At 38.3% G+C, this 20,837-nt stretch overlaps 1 protein-coding gene across 7 annotated transcripts in view; it reads left to right on the top strand.

Annotated features, from left to right (window-relative positions):
- Positions 1-20,837, top strand: part of CDC42BPA (CDC42 binding protein kinase alpha) — a 195,599-nt gene that overhangs the window by 136,991 nt on the left and 37,771 nt on the right. For 4 of the 7 annotated variants that reach the window (XM_063124144.1, XM_063124140.1, XM_063124142.1 and 1 more), the window contains exons 18-22: positions 4,590-4,695; positions 5,863-6,011; positions 6,992-7,083; positions 9,371-9,447; positions 19,308-19,346. In XM_063124144.1, coding sequence (XP_062980214.1) covers positions 4,590-4,695; positions 5,863-6,011; positions 6,992-7,083; positions 9,371-9,447; positions 19,308-19,346 — 463 coding nt within the window. Of the gene's footprint in view, positions 1-4,589; positions 4,696-5,862; positions 6,012-6,991; positions 7,084-9,370; positions 9,448-11,166; positions 11,215-19,307; positions 19,347-20,837 lie in introns of all 7 variants that reach the window. The other 3 variants (XM_063124143.1, XM_063124141.1, XM_063124145.1) reach the window with 2 other exon arrangements.

Here is a 20,837-nt window from a genome sequence, read left to right as displayed (position 1 = left end):
ATTTGCAATAGTTTGGCAAGGATTTCTGACTCCCAAACCTTTCACAATAGCAGCAACAAAATGACTCTCTTCCTGCCCCCCTCCCCAGCCCACCTAAAATTATTGTGCTGAAATAAAGAGACCTTGAGATAACCAGGAATGATTTGTTTATGTGAAAGAACTGTGAACTCTGTTCAATTGTCATACTCAGAACAAATTGCTGGGCTAAGAATTCTTACATTCTAACCATATGTCTTTTATACATGGCTCTAGTGGTTAGATGTCAGGGTTCTATTAAAATATTAATAGATCCGGCAAGTCCGAATCCTGCCCACCCCTGTTCTAAACCTGTCTATTGCTACGCCTCATGCGACAAGGTACATTTCATTCTGCACAAAAAAAACATAATTCTTCTGTCTATAGGTCTTGTTTTCAAGATTCAGAAAACTGTCTCTTCTTAAGGAATATTAGCCATCATTGGATGTGGTTCTTTCATTTTCAAGTGGCTCAGGTGACAATCCTATGGACTGCACTTTCCCTGCTCAGAAGCCCTCGAACATGGAAGCTTCTGAGATTTCTATGCCCTCCCAGGCTGAAGCCAGTGGGGTAGGAGGCGTGGCAGAGGCGATCTTCGCCCCCCCTGTGCTCTAGTATCCTGTTTTTACTATATAGGCTTTTCAGCCTGTCTAGCGAGGGTGCTTCATACGGGGAGGGAAGGAGGCTGGACAAGGCTCAGGATAAATCATATGCTGGCCTCTCTGGTCTCCTCCCCTCTCTGACCACGGAGGAAAAAACCTCCCCCCCCCCCTCATCCGAGTTTGATTTTCCAACCTCAAGCAGCCGGTGCTGTTCTCTCTGCACCAACTGCGAGGGGTGGGGGTTGGATCTCTCACGCCCCCTTCTTCTGAGGTCAGAGTGCTGACTGTGACCTCAGAAGGGGTTTTCTAAGCCATCCTATGGTCCCTGGGATGCTTGTTTTAATTTGATTTAATTTTTACTATCTTAAGTTAGCTCCATAGATGTGAAAATGAAGGATGTCTGTTTAAAAATGAGCAGCCCTAGTCCTAAAACAAGTATATTTATATTAAACAGTGACTGGAACTGTTTAAAATAAATTTTGTGCGTAGCATTTTGTGCTATGAATTTCAGTTTTAGGATACCAAATAAGAGCTGTTTTCTTTATTTGGGATCCTAAAATTGAAATTTGTAGCACAAAATGCAAAGTGGATCTTCCTGGAACTGTTTCTCTAATAACCCTTCTGTCAAACAGACACAGCCTGATTCCTCTGCTTTTATAGTGCTAAGAGTAACACAGCCAAAAGTTTGACCTGTTAATGGGAAAAATATTTTTGTAGTAATGTGTTTTCCCATTTCCCTCCTATTTTTGGACCATTTGTAAAATGTTACTTCTGAAAACAAACTGTACCTAAACATTTCCACAGATCACTTACAATGATTAATGTTAGTGTCCGATTAATGTTAGAAACAGTCTCATTTTAAAGAAGTTTGTGACCGTTTTATCTGATTCATAGCAGCTATATAATTAAAGTTTTGTATTAAAGTAAAAATGGATAAACATAATTCTTTTTTTTAAGGAAGCCCTGTTAGCTAGACAGTGTTTTCACATCCAGTATAACTTTACTGTCCATATTTAGACATAGCTCTTACTTTTGAATATGATTAGTCAATTTGTGTTGAGCTCTGCAACTCTGGATGTGGTCCAAGCAGCAGTATAATTCAAACCAAGGATCACGGTCCATTTTCTCTGAAGGCCTAATTTTTACAAAAGCAAAGAATAAAAGCAAGATAATTTATAGTACTTCTTTTCAAGCCTTTTTTGATAAACCAAGTTCTTTCATATAGGAAAAAAACCCACAAGTAGAGGAAATATATTTATATATTTAAAGAAACCTCACTGTAGGTCACTGATTGGGAATTAAAATCGTTATGGTACTTCCTTTGCAGAAAGAAAGTTGAAATTTCGTGTGTGTGTGTGCATATATATTTGTGTGTATACCTTGATTACTAGAAAAATCTGAAAAATGGACACTTCGAATTGTCAAAACTCAGGACATGAATGCCCAGTTTACTATCAATGGTAACCCACGAGTTTTTTTAAGCAAGCATTCCCATGTTCATGTGGCTCGATCACTCCCGCTTGGCTCTTCCTGTCAGCAGGAGTAGTTGTTTAGCTGATAGAGTGACCATATGAAAAGGAGGACAGGGCTCCTGTATCTTTAACAGTTGCATAGAAAAGGGAATTTCAGCAGGGGTCATTTGTATATATGGAGAACCTGGTGAAATTTCCTCTTCATCACAACAGTTAAAGCTGCAGGTGCCCTGCCCTCTTTTAAATCTGGTGAATCTAGTATAGCTCCTGCAGATTTGACTGTTGTGATGAAGAGGAAATTTCACCAGTTCTCCATATATACAAATGACACCTGCTGAAATTCCCTTTTCTATGCAACTGTTAAAGATACAGAAGCCCTGTCCTCCTTTTCGTATGGGCAGCCTAGTTTAGCATGATGTCCAAATTTGGAAGTCTGGCTTGTTTTTCCCCAACAAGCCGGAGTTGGAACCCATGGGAGCCAAACGACAGTTATCTAGCCATATGAAGTAGCATGCTGGCCTATCCACAGTAACCCAGGGTTTAACCCCTGGGTTAATATTCCATGTGAATCAGTCCACTATCTACCTCCTAAAAGTGGCAGTGACAAGCAGAAATAAATCTGAAAATAGGGCAAGTTAAACAGGTGTTTGTTTGATGGATTGATTTATTACAATTGCCCAAGCTGTCTGGGCAGTTCACAACAATTAAAACCAGAAAAACAATATGTTAAAATTCAATATAAAATTTAAAAGTTCAAAACTACTGTATAAAAAGGAAGCCTAGCAGCAATGCAAAGATTTAAAATACATTATTACAGATGATGATGATGATGATTATATGAATAAGTTCCCACAGTGGTTTACAAAAAAGTGGGGAGGGTGGAAATAATAAATTAAGGAATGAGCATAGAATATTTAAAAACCACAGAATGAAAACAAACATTTCTCATTTGGATAGCTAGGAACATGTTTACACTCACAAACTGTAGATATCCCCCCCCCCCCCCGAATGTCTGACTATTTCAGTCAGTGCTATTGTTCTGGAGTTTAAAAAAAATGTTTTGGGGAAAATAAAGACAAATGGCATAGAATATAGAGCTTTTTGCATACTAAAATGCATGTAAACTTCTTTGGGCTCTTCTACAAGTTAAACAATTGAACTTTAATTCATTTCCCCTGAGGCACTTGGGCCCTGCCTATTGAATCTTGTGTGAGAAAATCAGCCATGCTCTTAAACCTCAAATTTAGCTACTAAATTTTCTTTTACATTCAGAATCTGTGACTTTTTAAATGGCTTCAAATGATTTCCCCTGCTTTCAGTATTTTTAGCCTTCAAATTTAGTACTTCTCCTTTTCCTGTTGTCTTCTCCTGCCTGTTGTCTTCTCTCTCATTCTTCATATTCTCTAGAGGTGCAGGCACAGAGAACCTGCAAGAGCTCTTTCACTGCACTATTAGAGCACTTCCAGTATTTCTGATCTCTTGGGGAAACAAAGCACTGGCACAAAATCTCATTCCATATTCTAATGTAGTAGAGACTGATCCTTGTAGGTCAGGCACTTAAATTGACAAGCTCATGTTATCCAAACTGCTCATCAATCCTTGATGAGCATTAGAAATCATGAGGCTAATGCAGCTGGCTGTAAACTTCCTGGTGGGTAACAAGAAAGGGATTAATTATGCTTAATGCAAATGCACTCACTTTTAAATGCAATTATGTTAGCTAGCCCTAAATACATTGGGTAGTATCCAACTGTGCCCCAGCACTAGCTATAATGACATTGCATTTGTGTAAACAATTACTTGTGCAGCGTAAGTAGCGTAATGACAAATCGCTGCTTGGGGCAGAGTTGGATACTAACCGTTGCTATTAACTATTGACTTTTGGAAGTTGCCAACAGTATATCACAATTCACTGGTTTACTCCTGATCCCACTTCCCTTCTCCTGCAATTTAAAAATTTTAATTTTAAAATTACATTATTACCCGAAGCATATCCCAAACTTTAGATAACTATTTAGCAGATGATAACAAACAGCATGCAGCTGTTACCTGTGATCACACCCCAAGCCCCTCCAAACACAAGCAGTATGGTCTCTGAATCCATGCACACAAAACTGCCAGTTTCTTCTGTAACCATCCAAAGCATCTTTCCAAAATTTAGGGATATAGTCTACATATTTGGTGGCTTTAATATGATCACATCCTCCAGTATTTCTTTTACTTTCTTTTATCATTATTATTAGTTAGGGATTCAGTTCAACGACACTCAAGAAAATATTTGGCATGCTCATAATCACCATTTCTAAAAGTAAACCTGATAAATATTTTGTTATTTGCAGGAAAAAAAAATCAGTGTGATTAATAGTGGGTTAATATCTGAACATGTTTACTTTTATTAAACTTTCATTGTGGCTTTCTCTGTCTCTTATTTAACTCACAATAAAAAATGTAGCCTTTGCTTAGTCCAAACTTCTTATCTCTTATTTCATTGCTCCGGTAGGGTGAGTGATGAAAAGGATGCTCGAGGCTACCTCCAAGCCTTAGCCTCTAAAATGACTGAAGAGTTAGAGGCCCTGAGGAACTCCAGTTTGGGTGCAAGAGCAACAGTAAGCAATTGATGTGCTGTGTCATTAAATGTCTGGTTCTAACATTTCTTGTGACATAAAATAAATGCTTAGCATGAACGATATCAACTTAGATATCATTCAAGATTTGGAGCACTTGGTGGTACCTCTGCTCAGTCATGTTTTTGCCGATTGTGTAGCTACTGGTAAGGATATATTTATGAACAGCACAATACTTCAGCTTTCCCTTGGGTATACTAATCATAATGCAGGAGATTCATAACTGTTATCTCCTGCATTAAAATAATAACAGTAACAGTAATAGCAACCATGGGAGTTTAGCTCAAGTTTAGCTTGAGAACATAGTGCTGGGAGTTTAACCCTTTCCCCTAAAACAATTTTCCCAGTGGAATTGAACACCCGACACAAAGTTGCTATTTGCCCTCTGAAGAAAACTTACAGGTGGAAAAAGCATGGGGGAAAGGATTAAACCAGCACTATAGTCCTGACTGAATTCTTCCCCAAGGTTGCTGTTATGGATATTTTTTTAAAAAAAAGAATTAGGCACTCCAGTCGCAGATCTTCCATTCATGGAGAGTTGCACCATCTCTAAGAAGCAGCTCAACTCTTGCTTATGAAAGTTTTAATTCCACTTGAGATAGCACTTTATAAACTATATTTGTTTGAGTGAGAGGATTAAGACAAACAACATAAGTGAGTCTTAATAGCATGGAAAATTTCCCTCTGATGCATTAATTTTTTCCTGTGAAGAAGTCTTTTAATTATTAATGTAAATTATGGCATAAATAAAATATATCATAAAGTTACTGTTATCTAAAACTGAGCTGTTTTATTACTCACAGGGGAAAAGGATAAGGGAGTTCATTAGATACCCCTCTAGCAGAAGTGGGGGCTGGTGATTTTTTGCTGATTCCTTCTTCATTCTGTCCCATGTTCCCACTGCAACACTGCTCCAGAGGGTTGGTGGACCCTTCAGAACACTCTTAAGACATGGTTTAGGGAGCTTCAGGGAGAAGGGTTAACTGTTGAAAACCACCTCCATTCCTTCTTCTAGTGGGGAATCTCCACTGGATCTTGGTTCCTTATACAAACAGAAAGCGCCCTACCGTTTGCAGAAGGACAAGTCCAATCCAGCATATTAAAATGCGATGAACTCCTAAACTGAAAACAAAATGCATTTCTTTTTAGGACATGCCCTGGAAAATGCGCCGCTTTGCAAAACTGGATATGTCTGCGAGGTTAGAGCTACAGTCAGCCCTTGATGCAGAAATACGAGCCAAACAAGCCATTCAGGAGGAGCTAAATAAAGTTAAAACTTGTAATATTGCAACAGAATGGTAAGATTTTGTGATTCTAATGAAGACAGTAGTAGGTTGCAATGACTTTTTGGTGGAAAGACAGCCTTATCGGTAATGGTTCACGAAATCCTGACTTAAAAGCACAAGCTATCTTTGTATATTTATATTTCTTTGAAAAGTAATTATCACACTTTACAACCTTAATAAGAGCAATAAATATTGGTTTTTGACATTTCTGTTGGATTGGCTTATATATTTTGAAGATGTTTTCTTCCTTTCTTCTTTGATCATTTTTATTGAATTAGAAAATGAACTGAGGAGAGAAACCGATTGGAGGTAGATAATTTCAAGTAAATTGCCTGCTCTGAGTCAGAAATGCTATAATTGTTTGTTGTAGGTTACACTTCAGTTGACTTAAAAAAGTGAACATAGCAGCAAGAGTCCAGCTCAGTTTTCCACACAACAAATTTTACCAGTAAAACTGGAATTAAATCTATAGTTTGGTTACTAGCATATCAGAGTGTAGGATGCTAATAGCTCTTTTTCATATACAAATGACTCCTCCTCCAAATTTGAATAAAGCACTTTGGCATGTATCCAAACACCTATCAAGGAAATATTAAACTTGAATTACCTGAATGATTTTCTGGAGTTGTGTATGGTAAATAATTAGACAAAAGTAAGCATTTAATGCATCTTAAGAATATCACAATTGTGAGGAAACAGCAATAAAAATAATAATCAATCTTGTGTTTTAAAATGAACATTTTCTCTTCTCATTATCAGTGTTCTTACTGTTACTCATAAAATAGAGACAAGAGATAAACAGAAGCAATTATTAACTCCTTACTAAAACCAAACTTCCTCTCTTGTAGTTTTTATTTTATGCTTTGTTTGTCAATGAGACCTTGGCTAGCATTGATCCCAACTAAACAGTGTAGCAAATAATGTTCAAAACATGACCAAATAACATGGCTCTTACTAATTTGATCTCTCTCATTTCTTTTGATTGTATAAAGCAAACTACAAGAATCTGACAAGAAGAACTCTGAGCTATTGTCAGAAATAGAGAGACTGAAAAAAGAGACAGAAGAACTCCGATCAGAAAAGGGTATGAAAATTGGTGTTCAAATAAACAAAGGCATAATTCACTCCACAGTGGTGGGTATATCTTATCAACTAAGAATGTCCTCTTACAGCGTGCTGACAGAATCTGGATTCTGAAGATCCTGGCCCTAAAGTGTCGTCATAGCTCTTGCTTGATAAGATGTACCCACAGCTGTTATAAAAATACAGAAGCACATTTATCTTGTGTTCTCTTGCTACACTTGAAACACATATGGTTTTGTTTGTTTGTTTTGTTTTTCAAATCCTGTTGTTTTTGTTTGAGCTCGGTAAGTATGTAGTAATACATTCCTTTTTCACTGCTGTCATTCTTTTTTTAAAAATTAATTGTTTACTCAATAGATTTAGGCCAAATTTACATGGTCAATATATGTAGTTTACTGCTGCATTAGTATGCATACTTCTGATTAAGCCTGGATTCTCTCACATGGGTGATTCTTCCTTTATTAACTGCTCTTTTAAATGTGCTGCAATGAAGGGCTTGGGACAAATCCTAGTCTATAGTACTGCTTAGCTACCTTCCCAATTGACTTGGAACCAAATGTGAAACTTCCTGTGAAAAATGGCCTTTCCTCCACTCAGCGTCTGTGGGAGTTGGAAACATCTCCAGTTGCACAAAACGAAATTTGACTCAGGGCATGTCTACACCTGCCAGATATTCGGGGTCATCTCTAGGTCGTCCCTGTGCATCCATATGACGCACACGGGATCCCAGGGGCAACACCGGACGTCCAGGGACTTTCCCCAGGATATCTGGGGCCATGGATTTCCTGATATTTCCACGTTCCCGGGACCATCCTGAAGAGTGTGGGTGGTGTGGCCTCTGATCCCGGCTCATCCCTTCCCCATGAGTAGCGGGGCCAGGCACGGAGCTGCGCGGGGAAGCTCAATGCCTGGGGGGGGGCAGCAATTTTGCCATCCCTGGGATGGCGGCCGCGTTGGATGCAGAGTTTGGCAGGGGAGTTAACTTACTTTTTTGCCGCGCGCAGTTACTCTTCTTTTAAAAAAGATGCCTGCGCTGCCCCTCTTCCCTTCCAGGATGTTGCGCAGCCGTACAGATGCTGGGGGAGGATCGCGGAAGCAGGTAAGTCCGCGATCCTCCCCCCTCCCCTCTGGGAGACATGCCCTCAGTTTAAATAAAAAGCAACCATGGGAAAATGCCGAAGTAGTGCTTCTCTCTCAAGAGAACATGATGGGAAGTGGATCCCTCTAACTGTGGATAGTGATAAAGGAAATAAATCTATATCATTCTTTCATTGTGTAAACTCAACCCAAATCTACCTAATTCTTATAAACTGATCCTATAAAACTATATCAGCAGCCACAATACTCAAATGGTTTTATGCTGCAGCATGGGCCAGGGATTTTAAGCAATGATGCAGTAGCATTCATTATGCTAGGTCACAGAATAGATATCAGAGCCAATGTGGGAGTACCACTTGCAGACATGTACCACCTCTGGAAACCTTAATTTCACCCTACATTATCATTCTATAGCGCAGGAATTTTAAGTGCAGTGGTTGTAAATATGGAAGTTACAAAATTATGTTTACAAATTCAAATGAAAAGTTCACAAACTATTTGAGGGGGGACTTCACATCTTGTTATACACGAGATACAGTTGTATGAGTTTACAGAACTTTAATATTTTGAACCTTACTGATTCTGATACCCACAATAAATTGGTGGTTTAAAGCTTTATATTGTGGAGGGGATTCGTGTTCTTTTAATATCATAAATGGCTGATCAGGAAGGGTTCTATTAAGATTAGACAATGCCTTAGGTTTTGGTAGAATATGTCCAGAAGATCCAGGTGATATGTTAAGCCTCCAAAAGCTTTATACCAATATGTATCTTGTGCCAATGCTTTCTCTGATTTTGCCTCAATATCTTGTTCTTTGAGGAAGGATGCTTACAATCTTCATCACATCAGGAGTGAGACATTGGGGCAAGATCTGAGATGGCTTCCCACCCAACTGTGCCTTGTGCTGTCTTCACCTGGCTGTGGTGGGAAAAACTGTTAGAAAAAACATTTTTCCCACTGCGTCAAATCTACACCGCTTCTACAATTGAGACTGCAAGAATATGAGGGGCACTTCTAGAAGCAGTTCTTTTCCCCTCACAAACACACACACACTTACAACTCTGGTTCCTCTTCCTGAGCTATGGAGCAATCCGATACATGGAGCTGTAGAACAAGTGGAGGAATCTCAAGAAGGACATCCCAAAGATGGCCATTTTTTATAAGTTAAAAACTTGCTGCTGTTTTCTAGGTGTAAAGCACCAAGACTCACAGAATTCTTTCTTGGCATTTTTGAATGCACCTACCTCTGCTTTGGATCAATTCGAAGTAAGTACACAGCTAATTGAATTTATTTGTTACATATTTCGATGACATGTGCATATTCACTTTGCGGTTACTGCTGCTTGAAATGATAATTGGCACTCCTGTGTTGTGAAAATGTTATTTAGATTATAAAGAATATTAATTATTTCTTCCGCTATCTATTTTATAACAAGTTAAAATGCCATGGATAATATAATAATGAAAAGGACCATTAGAAGTATTGATTAGGCTTCTACATTGTGATTCTTTTTATTGTACTTTTTCATGAATTTCTACACAAACCTTTTAATTGCAAGTTCCATATCTGCCAGCCTAAGGTTTATTTTAAATATATAAGAAGATGGAAAACATAGGTTATTTATTTTCTACTTTTTTCTGCTGTTTTCACTTATTTGGAAATATATGCCTAAAATATATTTTTAATATCCTTAAAATATATCTTTAATATCCTTCAAATTAAATAGATTGAAAGTTTAATAGAGAACCAGAGGAAAAAATGTAAAATAGAAATAAAAAGTATCATGGCTTCCAGTGCTTTTCTTGTTTAAATATAGCAAGGTCCCTATTATATTAAATACTTAGAATGAAATCTTACTTTAAACATTTCAGGATCATAAGAAAATATAAAGCAGATTTACATTTAATCTAAATTAAAGGCTTTAAAATAAGAATTTCATAAGATAATGCATCCTATAATGCCCTTGCCTTCTGAACTGCTTTGTAGCAAAGGTGGGATTGGAAAGCTGCGGGGAAGTGTAAAGTGATAAACTGTCTAGGGAACCTGCACCCCAAATGCCAGTTCTCCTAGGGAATTGTGTAGGGGGGTATAATGGCTTTCCCTTGTTTACAGGAGATGGCATTTTTTTGACATGAGCAACCATTATACCCTCATCTTAGGATTCGTTACACGTCTGTCACTTAACAATTAACACACATTATATTAAGAATGCTGTTTTTAATAGGTTTAGAAAGGGTAAGAACTAACAACAACCAGCACAACTATTGTTTGGAAATGCAACTGAAAAACCGTGTTGCATTTGGAGAAATAAGAACACGTTACTGTAGCTAACAAGGAGAAAAACTCTACCTGTTTTGCTTCCATACATGTTCCTACCATAGCCTCAGCAGTGGACTATAGATGAAGGGAAGTGAGAAAAGAAGCAAGCAGTCTTGAATTAGAATAGGGATGAGATTGCACGCTGGGGTCCCAGGAGAAGGAAAGAGGGGGCAGGGGACAGAGGGAGGGAAGTGATCAGAGTTAAAGTAGAATTGGCTGGAAATCAAAGTTGGCTCTGTCACTTGCCCACTCACTCAACAACAGCCAATCTTCATGGCCACTTTTCCTCACACAGGCACACTATTTAGCAGATATTTTAGTAGCTTGGATACTCAAAGCCTGCCACCAAGAAATGGTGACAATAGATGTCATATCCCCCATCTGTGTGATTTCTCCTAAAGGTACAGCAGACGTCACTGTCTCTAATGTTGAGCTAGCTCCTTGCACTGTCTTTTAAAGTAAGTGAACTAATATGTATTGTAGGGGGAATTATAGTCAATTAACAAAAGCTATACACAAGTGATACTAAAAAACAAAATCTGTTAGTCATTTGGAATCTTTCTTTACTTGATTTCTCAACAGTATGGCGGTGCTGGTTATTTTCACAAAACAGAAGTTTTCATCTATCTGTTTCTGTTTCTTTACTGCTCTATGCGTTAAAATAGGATTCCTTTTCTTCTTCATCATCCTCATTGATTGATTTTATGGATGACGTAAGTCTTTCATCTCCAAACCACCAAAATTATTCAGTAGAAAACAGATCGATTTGGCAAATTCAGATAGTAATGCAGTCATTTTAACAAGTTGTGCTATCAAGAGCATGGGAATCAACAGAAGGTTTCTGTGCTCCTGATAAGTTTATATCCCATGTAGTTTTCAATGCAGTTATTTTTAATGGCATGGGCTGAGGGCTGTGTGTGTGTTTTCCTTTCTTTTGGAAGTTGCTGAGATATGATACATGGCTTGGTTATTGAGATGGCTCACACTCAGCCTTACAATTATTGCATTGTTAAAGATATTGCTTGGTCAGAAGTTGAAATCTGTTCCTAGAATTATGTCTTTATTTTGGTTTGGGCTGAGTGTGATTGTATTTTATTTTCCTTTGCTTTCAAGCTGTTTTCTTTTCTCTGCTCAGTTTATTTCCCTTTGTATTAGAGATTTCTGACCTTTTTTGCATTCCAAATTGCAGCTAAACATTATGATGACTACACCAACCATTTTTTATTTACATTTTTAATATTGGACATTGACAAATTGCTTTACCAGCTAATGGATCATTTTCAAATTGACTGCATTATTTTATTATATATAATTAAAAATTAGAAGTGTTGTCTTAGAATATACACAGATCACTCTCTTTCTAAAATTGACTTTTTAAAGTACCCTGTTGATAAAGCTGTAATCCCATCTATGCTAAAATGCATTAAATGTAATTTTCTGGTAAAAAAAAATGACTTATTACTACTGGTTATGGGAGTCCATTGAGAACTGTGAAGTAAAGAGGGTGTAGTGTATACTCATATACTGATAAAAAAAAAGCTTTTATCAGGTATACATCAACTTATGGTGTGAGTAGTATTGTAGACTTGTAGTAGATGTAATTATGGTGTTACCTTTGAAGTATTAGGGAATTATCTAAATTGACAAGGATCATAGAAGAATTTGCTTTATGAATGCACTTGTGAGTTTAATACCTTTCTGTCCAACTTTAGATTTAGACTGGATTTTTATCTTCAGTACATGTCAAAGATATTCTAACTGAAGGCTACTTAGAAAATGTAGGCTAGGCCAAGTTGACCTTTTGTGTAAAAGTTATAATTCAGTTATGGATAAAGAAGAAAACTTCTCAACCTTTCTTCCAGCATAGTGCTAATAAAGTGTTTGCTGTCTACCACCTACCATTTGTCACTGAAACAGTGTATGTGTGTTCTCCACCTTCAGCACTAGAACTAACTAGTTCTTTGTTTTTAAAATTGTTTTTTTAAAAGCTAAAGTAGACCTTTTTTTCTTCTTCTTCTTTTTTTTTTTGGTAGCATGTTTACCCTCCCACCCTACCCTAAATCAAGGATTCTATTCACATGTCTTACAATTGCCGGTTTACCTACATTTTGAAGCTGGACTGGAGTTAGAGTAACTAGTAGCATAGTGCAGAAAATGCTACATTTGTACACAACTGTAGTTCTGAGTTCTTAATAGCTTGGCTAACATGCCATCAGTTTCTCAAAACGCAACTGGAAAGTGTGCCTAAAATGGAATCAGTCCTAAAAAGGAAATTAATTTATGCTGATTATAGTAATTGGGAGAATGTAATGTCCATTTTTATGCACATTCGGTAGTAAATAGATTCCAGGAGACTATAGATAAATAGTCAATGTATTTGTGTAGCATGGTAATGCTACCCTTCTACTCACTTCAAACAAGTGGCTTACCACAAAGAAGCAGCCTCACATATAGCAATTTAAAAGAGCCGCTGCATGGAAGATATTCTCATGTTGCCATCTCAAGATGCTGAGTGTGGTTCTACTCTGCTTTTTTCACTTTACATACACATACAATTTCATGTATGTCATCAAGCAACTTTACTTATTAGAACATAAGCTTTGCATTTATCCGGTTAACATCCAATGTTTTAGTCTGTGTTTCTCCCAGACAAGTAATTTATATATTTATACAAAGCTATGAACAATTACAGTTTACTCTAATTACACTAAAAGGAAGCATGTAATTTCTCTATTTTGTTAGCGGGGGGGGGGGGGGAATAAGCATCTGGATCCCCAGCTGAACTTTACTGTAGACTGCAGATGGAGGGAGGACAAATGAGTCATTGTTGCAGTTGCATTAAATTTTGGCTCCTTCTCTGTAGGTAGCTTACTGGACACCTGTGGTACTGGTCCTGTACTTACCTTCTTTGAGAACATTTTGAGCTACATGTGGCTCATTTCCTCCATAGGTAGCTCACCATTGACCTTCTGCATTGGTCCTGTGCTTCCTTTTTTGAGAATATTTTGTAAACTGTCCAAAGATTATTTACAAAATAAAAACAACAACAACAACACAGAACCCACAAATAAACAAAGAAAAATTGTAAGTATGGCTTAGGAAAGCCATACTTTCATTTTCTGAAACGAAGGCTTCCTAATAGCCATAAAGGATCAAGATATAGCAACCAAGAACTACTAAAAATACATAATAAAATAGTGTAACAACAGATTTATGTAGGAAATGTCATCAATTCCAAGAAACAACACACCATGTAACAGGAGGATGCAAAATTCTGGCAGCAATTGGATTCTATGGACGGACACAGTACAGCTACAAAAATAATTCACCAACAACTGGCCAACAACCTATACATATTGGCCCGAAACAATATTGGAAAATGCAGATCATAAAATATACTGGGGCAGAACAATTCATAGGAACAAAACAGTATCCTACAACTGACCAGGCATAACAGTTATAGACAAAAAAAACACCCAAACACACACTTAGCAATACCTAATAACAAAAATGTAGAATTGGAAAAGAGAGAAAAAACACACCACTGTCTATGGAAGTTAAAGAACTATGGCAACACTTATTCTGTTAATCACATCAGTCACCTCCATCACATCAAAAAAAATCACATCAAATACAGAAAACCTTCAGAAACGAGACCTACCAAAATACATCCACACCAACATCCAGAAAGCAGTCATACTTAAAGCATGCTCAATAGTTAGGAAATTTCTGGATCGGTAAAAGACAGCATGATTTGGCAAAGCATGTCATGTCCCTCTAGAAAAGCCACGATGAGTAAGAACCACCGTGGTTAACTTTTGTAAACCGCCCAGAGAGCTTTGGCTATGGGGCGGTATATAAATTTAATAAATAAATAATAAATAAATAAGAAAAGAAAGAGGAGGAGAAGTTGAGCTGCATTTTACTTTAAACTTTAAATTGAATTGTATGTAGCATAGTTAAATAAATATTCCCTGCCTATTGTAGCCTTCCAAAAAATCTTGTGTGATTCTCCCCATTCCCAGTTATGGAGACTGCTAACCTATATGAAGGTTAGGTGACTGTTGGATGCCGCTGTCACTTCCATCTACTAGGCTAGAATCATTAATGCTTCCATTTCTTCCAAAACTTGCAGAAATCTTTAAACAACATTTTATGAGGACATTGCTTTCACGTTTTTATACTTTCCATCTCCTTCATGCCCAACTATAGAATTTCTAAATAATTAGCACTGGCAATTAAAAAAAAATCTAGTCAGTATATCAAGGTTCTTTGTTGTTGTCATTATTTTTTATTGAATTTCAATACAGTTAAAAGAAGTATCAAAATGTATAGAATTAGAAATCTCCCTCAAACCTGATCCAGCCTTATTCCAATCAGTTATATACCTAACCCTCCAACAGTTGAAGAGTCTATCAAGATGTCCATAGGTTGTATAATGCCCTATAGGATAGTCACACTTCAGTCTTGTCCTCCTCTTCTACAAACATATCACAGTAGGCTGAAGTTCTGAGAAATATTGCTAAAATTGTCCTTTGGGTATAGATAGATGAAATTTATTTCAGTGAAAACTATTCTCAATATCTAAGTTCTATTAACAAAAGATCACAAGTAGTAATGTGTCTTGAATTGGGATGCTTTTCTCACTAAGGGAAATTTGAACTCTTCTGTTATACATTTAAGATTATATGAATTTGTGTTTTCTAACATTTCATTATGTTCTATTAGAACAAACAGTGGGTAAAAGAAAATTAAAATTCAAGTAGCTTCAGCTATTGGGCAGTATAGAAATTTAATTAATAAATGAAAATAAAAGTGTTCTTCAACTGATTAGCAAAAGTTGTCCTACAGTTTGCTTCAATCACTTTAAAATAATTCAATAAATAAGGAAAACAGATAGAAGTTATCTATTATGGAGGAAACCATCTTTTAAAAATGCACTAAATACTGTCTTTAAAAAATCAATACAAAGCAGAGTGTATATATCTACTTGATAATAGAAAATACAGCATACAACAAGGATATTGAACATAATGCCCGGGGGGGGGGGGGGGCTGTAGTACCTAGTAATGTTGACAAACTTGTAATTAGCTGCTTCCAAATACAAATCTGCTTGTAGTACACAAGTTATACATATTAAACGTTATTCTCTCAAAGTTCTTATACAGAATAGAAAATGAGATTTGTATATGCTCAGAGAATAGGGGGGGGGGGGGGAATTAATTACCATAGAGCTCAACCAACATTATGAATCAATTTAGAAGTGGCGGGGGGTGAGTGAGGTCCCCCCCAAAAAAAGTCTTCTAAAACAGGCTTACTCAACTGGGTGCCCTCCAGATGTGATGTAGTACAATTCCTGTCACCTCATGCTGACTGGGAGTGATGGGATATGTAATCCAACGCATCTTTAAGGCACAAGGTTGAAGAAGGCCTGGGGATAGAATCAAACTGAAGGCAATTCAGCCATTATTAATTGTACCCCTTGTAAATTGTGTACAATTTACATAAATTGTGTAAATTGTACACAAATTACACAACCAACGTCAAGGCTAGAAGGTGGTTCCTGCTGCACACTCCCCCCTCACACACACATTGAATTAGCACTTCTGCTTTGAAGGAGTGCAGTATTAGCAATTTACCAACAGTTACAGTCTTGGGCAACAGGTGTGATATGGCTGATGGTAGCCTTTGGAAATAGGATCTTAGATGTCACGGATTATTTAGTCTTGCAGGTTGGAGAGGGAGAGCTGTTTGGCATATGAAAAGGCTTTGGAAGTTAGGCAGTGGTGTGTAGAAAGTGGGTCAGAGGGTGAGAAGCTAGAAGCTGCAGAGGGGTGTTTAGGCCCAAAGAATGTCAGAGCTGGTAAGTGGTAAAGGGACTTTGGCAGGCAAGATGTTGCAGGATATGTTTTTTTAGAAACTAGGCATTGACTCCAGCTCCTTCCTTCTTCAGAAGATGCAAATTTTGTGAAGAAAATTGGACAGCTGCTGGGTAGGAGTTTCTCATTTGAGTTTAACATCTCTCCTCTATAAATTCTCTACATATAATACAACTGTTGTCTCTACCAGTGGCAGAACCTTCTAAAAGATTTCTGAACGTTTCAGAAATGAAACCCATTAATTAACCCATCTAGACAGTGAATCTTCAGTTAAATTCTAAGGTTTATAACTTCCTCTACTTGCCTTAGTTACATCCATTCGTGTTCTGTCTCTTCAGAACTTGAATGATAGATAAATGCTAGAAATAGAATGAACGGTGGGCAGTTTATAACTCTTATGACTATTGTCAAACAGTCCACCGAAGCTGTTACTCTTATTGAATTAAATACTGCTAAATAAACTTAAAATTCAGTAATTTAATTTTAACTTCTCTGTAATCAGATTTTTATGCATTGCTCTAGGGATGGAGAGCTCACTTTTCAAGTGAAATGCCTGAGATACCAAAACACCATACATATATTGCATTAATTGATCCCAAATAAGTTCCATCTCATGGTTCTGTACTCATAAACACTACTGTAGCTTATATTCCCCATTTCCCAGATAAGTATGCGTTGGAAGTGTGGGGGGAAATCCCTCCCTTAAGCATTCTTTAACCATCCTTATGGAGAGTAAAATTGGTTGGTCTCATGATGTTATGGGATAACTAACCTGAGTTATGCATTTACCTCAAGATGCACTGTGCTTGGAAATGGATCATATTTTGGGCTGACTTGGCCAGTTCATATGTTCTGAAATCCTACATTTGGATGCAGTTGTGTGGAAGAAGCAATGTATGAGCTGTGCTTACATAATTAAACTGATAGTCATTGCTTTACGGCTGTGAATTATGTGAACAAAGCAGCAGTCCTGATTGTGGGAAGTAACAATTGTCGTTGTTGTTGTGTCTGCTCGTGGGTTACTTCCTGCATGTGGCTGTGACCATGGAATATTTAGAGCATATGACCTGGCCCAAAAGTGTTTTCTTCCCCCATAAGACTCAGGAGATAATAGATATGGACATAATGATTACATCTTCTTACATTTATTTACCACTTTTCCTCCAAGGAGCTCAAGGTGTGGTGCGCAGTTCACATAATGATAATCCTGTGAAGTAGTTATTCTGAGAATGTCCTGCTTTGGGTATTGTGAAGAAAGAACAGCTAGGAATTAGAAAGGCTCAGTACCAGAAGTATGGTATGGAGACAGTCCAAATACGGTGTGTGGTGATGGGGTTCCAGCGAAGAGCTAGGTGATGGGATTCCAGCGAAGAGCTAGGTAGTCAGGTGATATACAAGACTGAAGTCTGAGAGCTGGTGCACAGATGCTGTTCCAGCACCCTGTGCCTTGAACTGGAAGCTTTTTAAGCCTGGGCCTTCAGAGTCCCACTCAAAGCACAGCTATTAGAATCCCCTGAGGAATGGTGCACTCACAAGGAGTCTTGCTCCTCTATTGATAGTCTATTCATGAGGAGTCCCTTTACTCATGAGAGACTCTTTATTCCTCAGGCAGGACTAGAAAGACCCTTGGTCTGATAAAGCATGGTTGTTCTTATGAGGGCCCAGGATCCCTCAATACCAGCTGTTCCTCCACAGCATTCCTTCCTCAGGAAGTTCCAGGTCATCCTTCGAAAAGGAGTCTTCCAGAGGGGGCATGTTATTGAGATGGTAACTGGCCCAAGGTCACGCAGTGAGCTTCATGGCTGGACAGGGATTCAGTCGTAGTCCATCACACTAACCACTACACTATACTGGCTCTTAGAAGCAGTGTAATGTTTGAACAAAAAATATAGATGGATGCTATTTCCATTTTTAAAATCTTGCATATTAAACACAGGGATGCATTTAACATCTAGTTTGGCTGTTAGTCTAAAATTTATTTTTTTTATTTTTTTAGTATTGCATTTATATCCCACTTTTTTTCCTCCAAGGAACCCAAGGCGGCGTACATAATCCTCCTCCTTTACATTTTATCCTCACAACAACAACCCTGTGAGGGCTGAGAGTCTGTGACTTGGGCCTTTACTAGACCAGCCTATATCCCAGGCTGATACCTGGGATCGCCCCTGTGCGTCCAGATGATGCACAGGGGATCCCGAGCTCAGGCAGGGATCAACCCTGCCTGGCCCCAGGATATAGCCTACCCCTTGGGGCCCACTTTGTCCTGTAGTCTTGAGACCGAGACCGCGAGCGTGTGGCCCGTTTTTGCGGCTTTTCCCAGCTCCACCCAATTACTCTCGCAGAGCCATGAGCCGCGCACGGGGCGCAGGGTGAGGGGAGCAGGGGAACCCATTTTTTAAAAAACAACAACAACAACCTTACCTTGGAGCACGAATGTTTGTGCACTTCGTTCCTTTAAAAAAAAAAAAGGCAGACGTGATGAGTCTCTCCTTGAGCTCATTGCGCCTGACATGTAGACTAGGGCGACATCCCACAATACTTGCATCGCGGGCTCTCCCCTTCTCCGTCGCAGACTTTCCGGTAGGTTTGGCAAAGCCCTTGGTTTCCATGGCCGAGTGGGGACTAGAACCAGGATCTCCTGACTCCCAGTCCAATACTGTAGCCACTACACCACACCGTCTTGAGTTTTAGCAAATTGTGTGATTTGAATGTACATCCTTGGAAATAATTGTTTCCTGTGTTTACTTTCTTTTGGTTTATTTTCATAAAAGGAATACCTTAGTACATGTATCTCTGTTTTTGTAATTCAAAGTACTATATATATATATATATATATTGTTGTGTGTGTCTTGTGATAGAAATGTGGATCTGAATTGTGTACCTTTCCATGACATTTTGTTAACAGTCTCCTCCTTTCTCTGTTAAAGCGCTCTCCTTCCTGTATTCCAGCTCACAAAGGCAGACGTGTAAGAGGATGTCTTGCTATGTGTGCTGTGTGTGGCCTTTTAGTTTTGCCTAATAATGCACATGCCTTTGCCTTTGTTTAACGTAGACCATTTTTGTTGATGCTCTTTATGGCTTGCATATTTATCTTGCTGCTTGTCTTGTGCTATGGCTACTCAATACTTCCCTTGCATTTAGTACTGTTTAAGTGGAAAACCTCAAGAATGTGTGTGGTGGTCTTGTTTTTAATGTTGCACTCTTGCCTCTAGAATGTCATAAAAACAAAAATGACCTAAAAACTAATTAGGTTGTGGGGCGTAATTATGAGCAGAATTAAAATCCTGTAGAAACACTGATCATAGGGAAGCTATTAACTTGGGGAATTAATTTAATTCATTATTAACATGCAGTCACTTATCTCATGATCTTAAATCAATAAATAAATTGACTTTAGTTGCTTTTACTGTGCCAATGATAAATACAGTGAACACTACCAAAGACACAAGAGCAGATTAGAAGGCTGCCTTCCCCACCCAGCTACCATGTAGGATGTGGTCAAGATTATAAGTTCAGACAATGCTAATTGCTTGATTGACTGGAAGAAAAGGGGAGTACCAAGGTCTACCCTGGAACTCACTTTCTGTGACCTAACAAGTAATTAGCTCTATCCAAGCTGAGAACACTGATCATTCATTAGTCAGTGCATGCTCAGTCTAGGACACTGCACACGTGCATTAAGCTGTTGTTGAGGGATTTCGCTATACAACAGGCATTTGCTCTGGGTGTAGGAAATATATGTACCTGAATGGCTAAAGACTACAGTCGTGAAGCCCCAGGGACAGGGAGGGGTGGAAGGGAGGCAGTTTTTTAAAAACATTGTTTTTTCTGTTTTTTCCTGAGGATTTTGGGGGATTGTGGGAAGGGAATGTTTTTACCCCATTTTTTCCTGTAATACACACTTCTCCCCGCAAGCCTTTCTATCTCTACTAAGGACTCATCCCTAAATCTATGAGTGTCCAGGTACTTTGAAAACTTCTTAATCCTGAAAGTTTGCTTGGACCGTGTTCCCCTCCTCTGCAGTGGATGAAATCCACCTGGGAATGGGAGGGGGGCTACAAGCACAGCAACAGTTGTGTACCCTGCTGCTTGCCTTCTGGACTTTCCACCACATGCAAAGGAGAAACCTGCTTCTGTCCATGGATTGCTCTTCCCTGAATCACGGCCATTGAATAGGATGGAAGCACTAAATTTGTGAGACGTATATATTGCAAGCCTAAGCAGATATGTACCCCCAGTTATTTGCATGTGTACTCTCCTTGCGTTTGTCTGTGTCCTTTTTGGAAGAAAACATAGAAAGCGATGTAAAAATGGGTTTTTTAAAAGAAAGATAATTCTTTTAATAGTGCTGTATCTCCTCCATGCCATTCTGACACATAGATATGGCACATGATGCAGTCAATTTTGTCAAGAATATGTACGTGACAAGTATCTTTAGAAACCATGTCAGACCATGC

This window comes from Elgaria multicarinata, chromosome 4, assembly GCF_023053635.1.
Source record: "Elgaria multicarinata webbii isolate HBS135686 ecotype San Diego chromosome 4, rElgMul1.1.pri, whole genome shotgun sequence".
NCBI lineage: Eukaryota > Metazoa > Chordata > Lepidosauria > Squamata > Anguidae > Elgaria > Elgaria multicarinata.
This window is presented reverse-complemented; position numbering and strand designations above follow the sequence as displayed.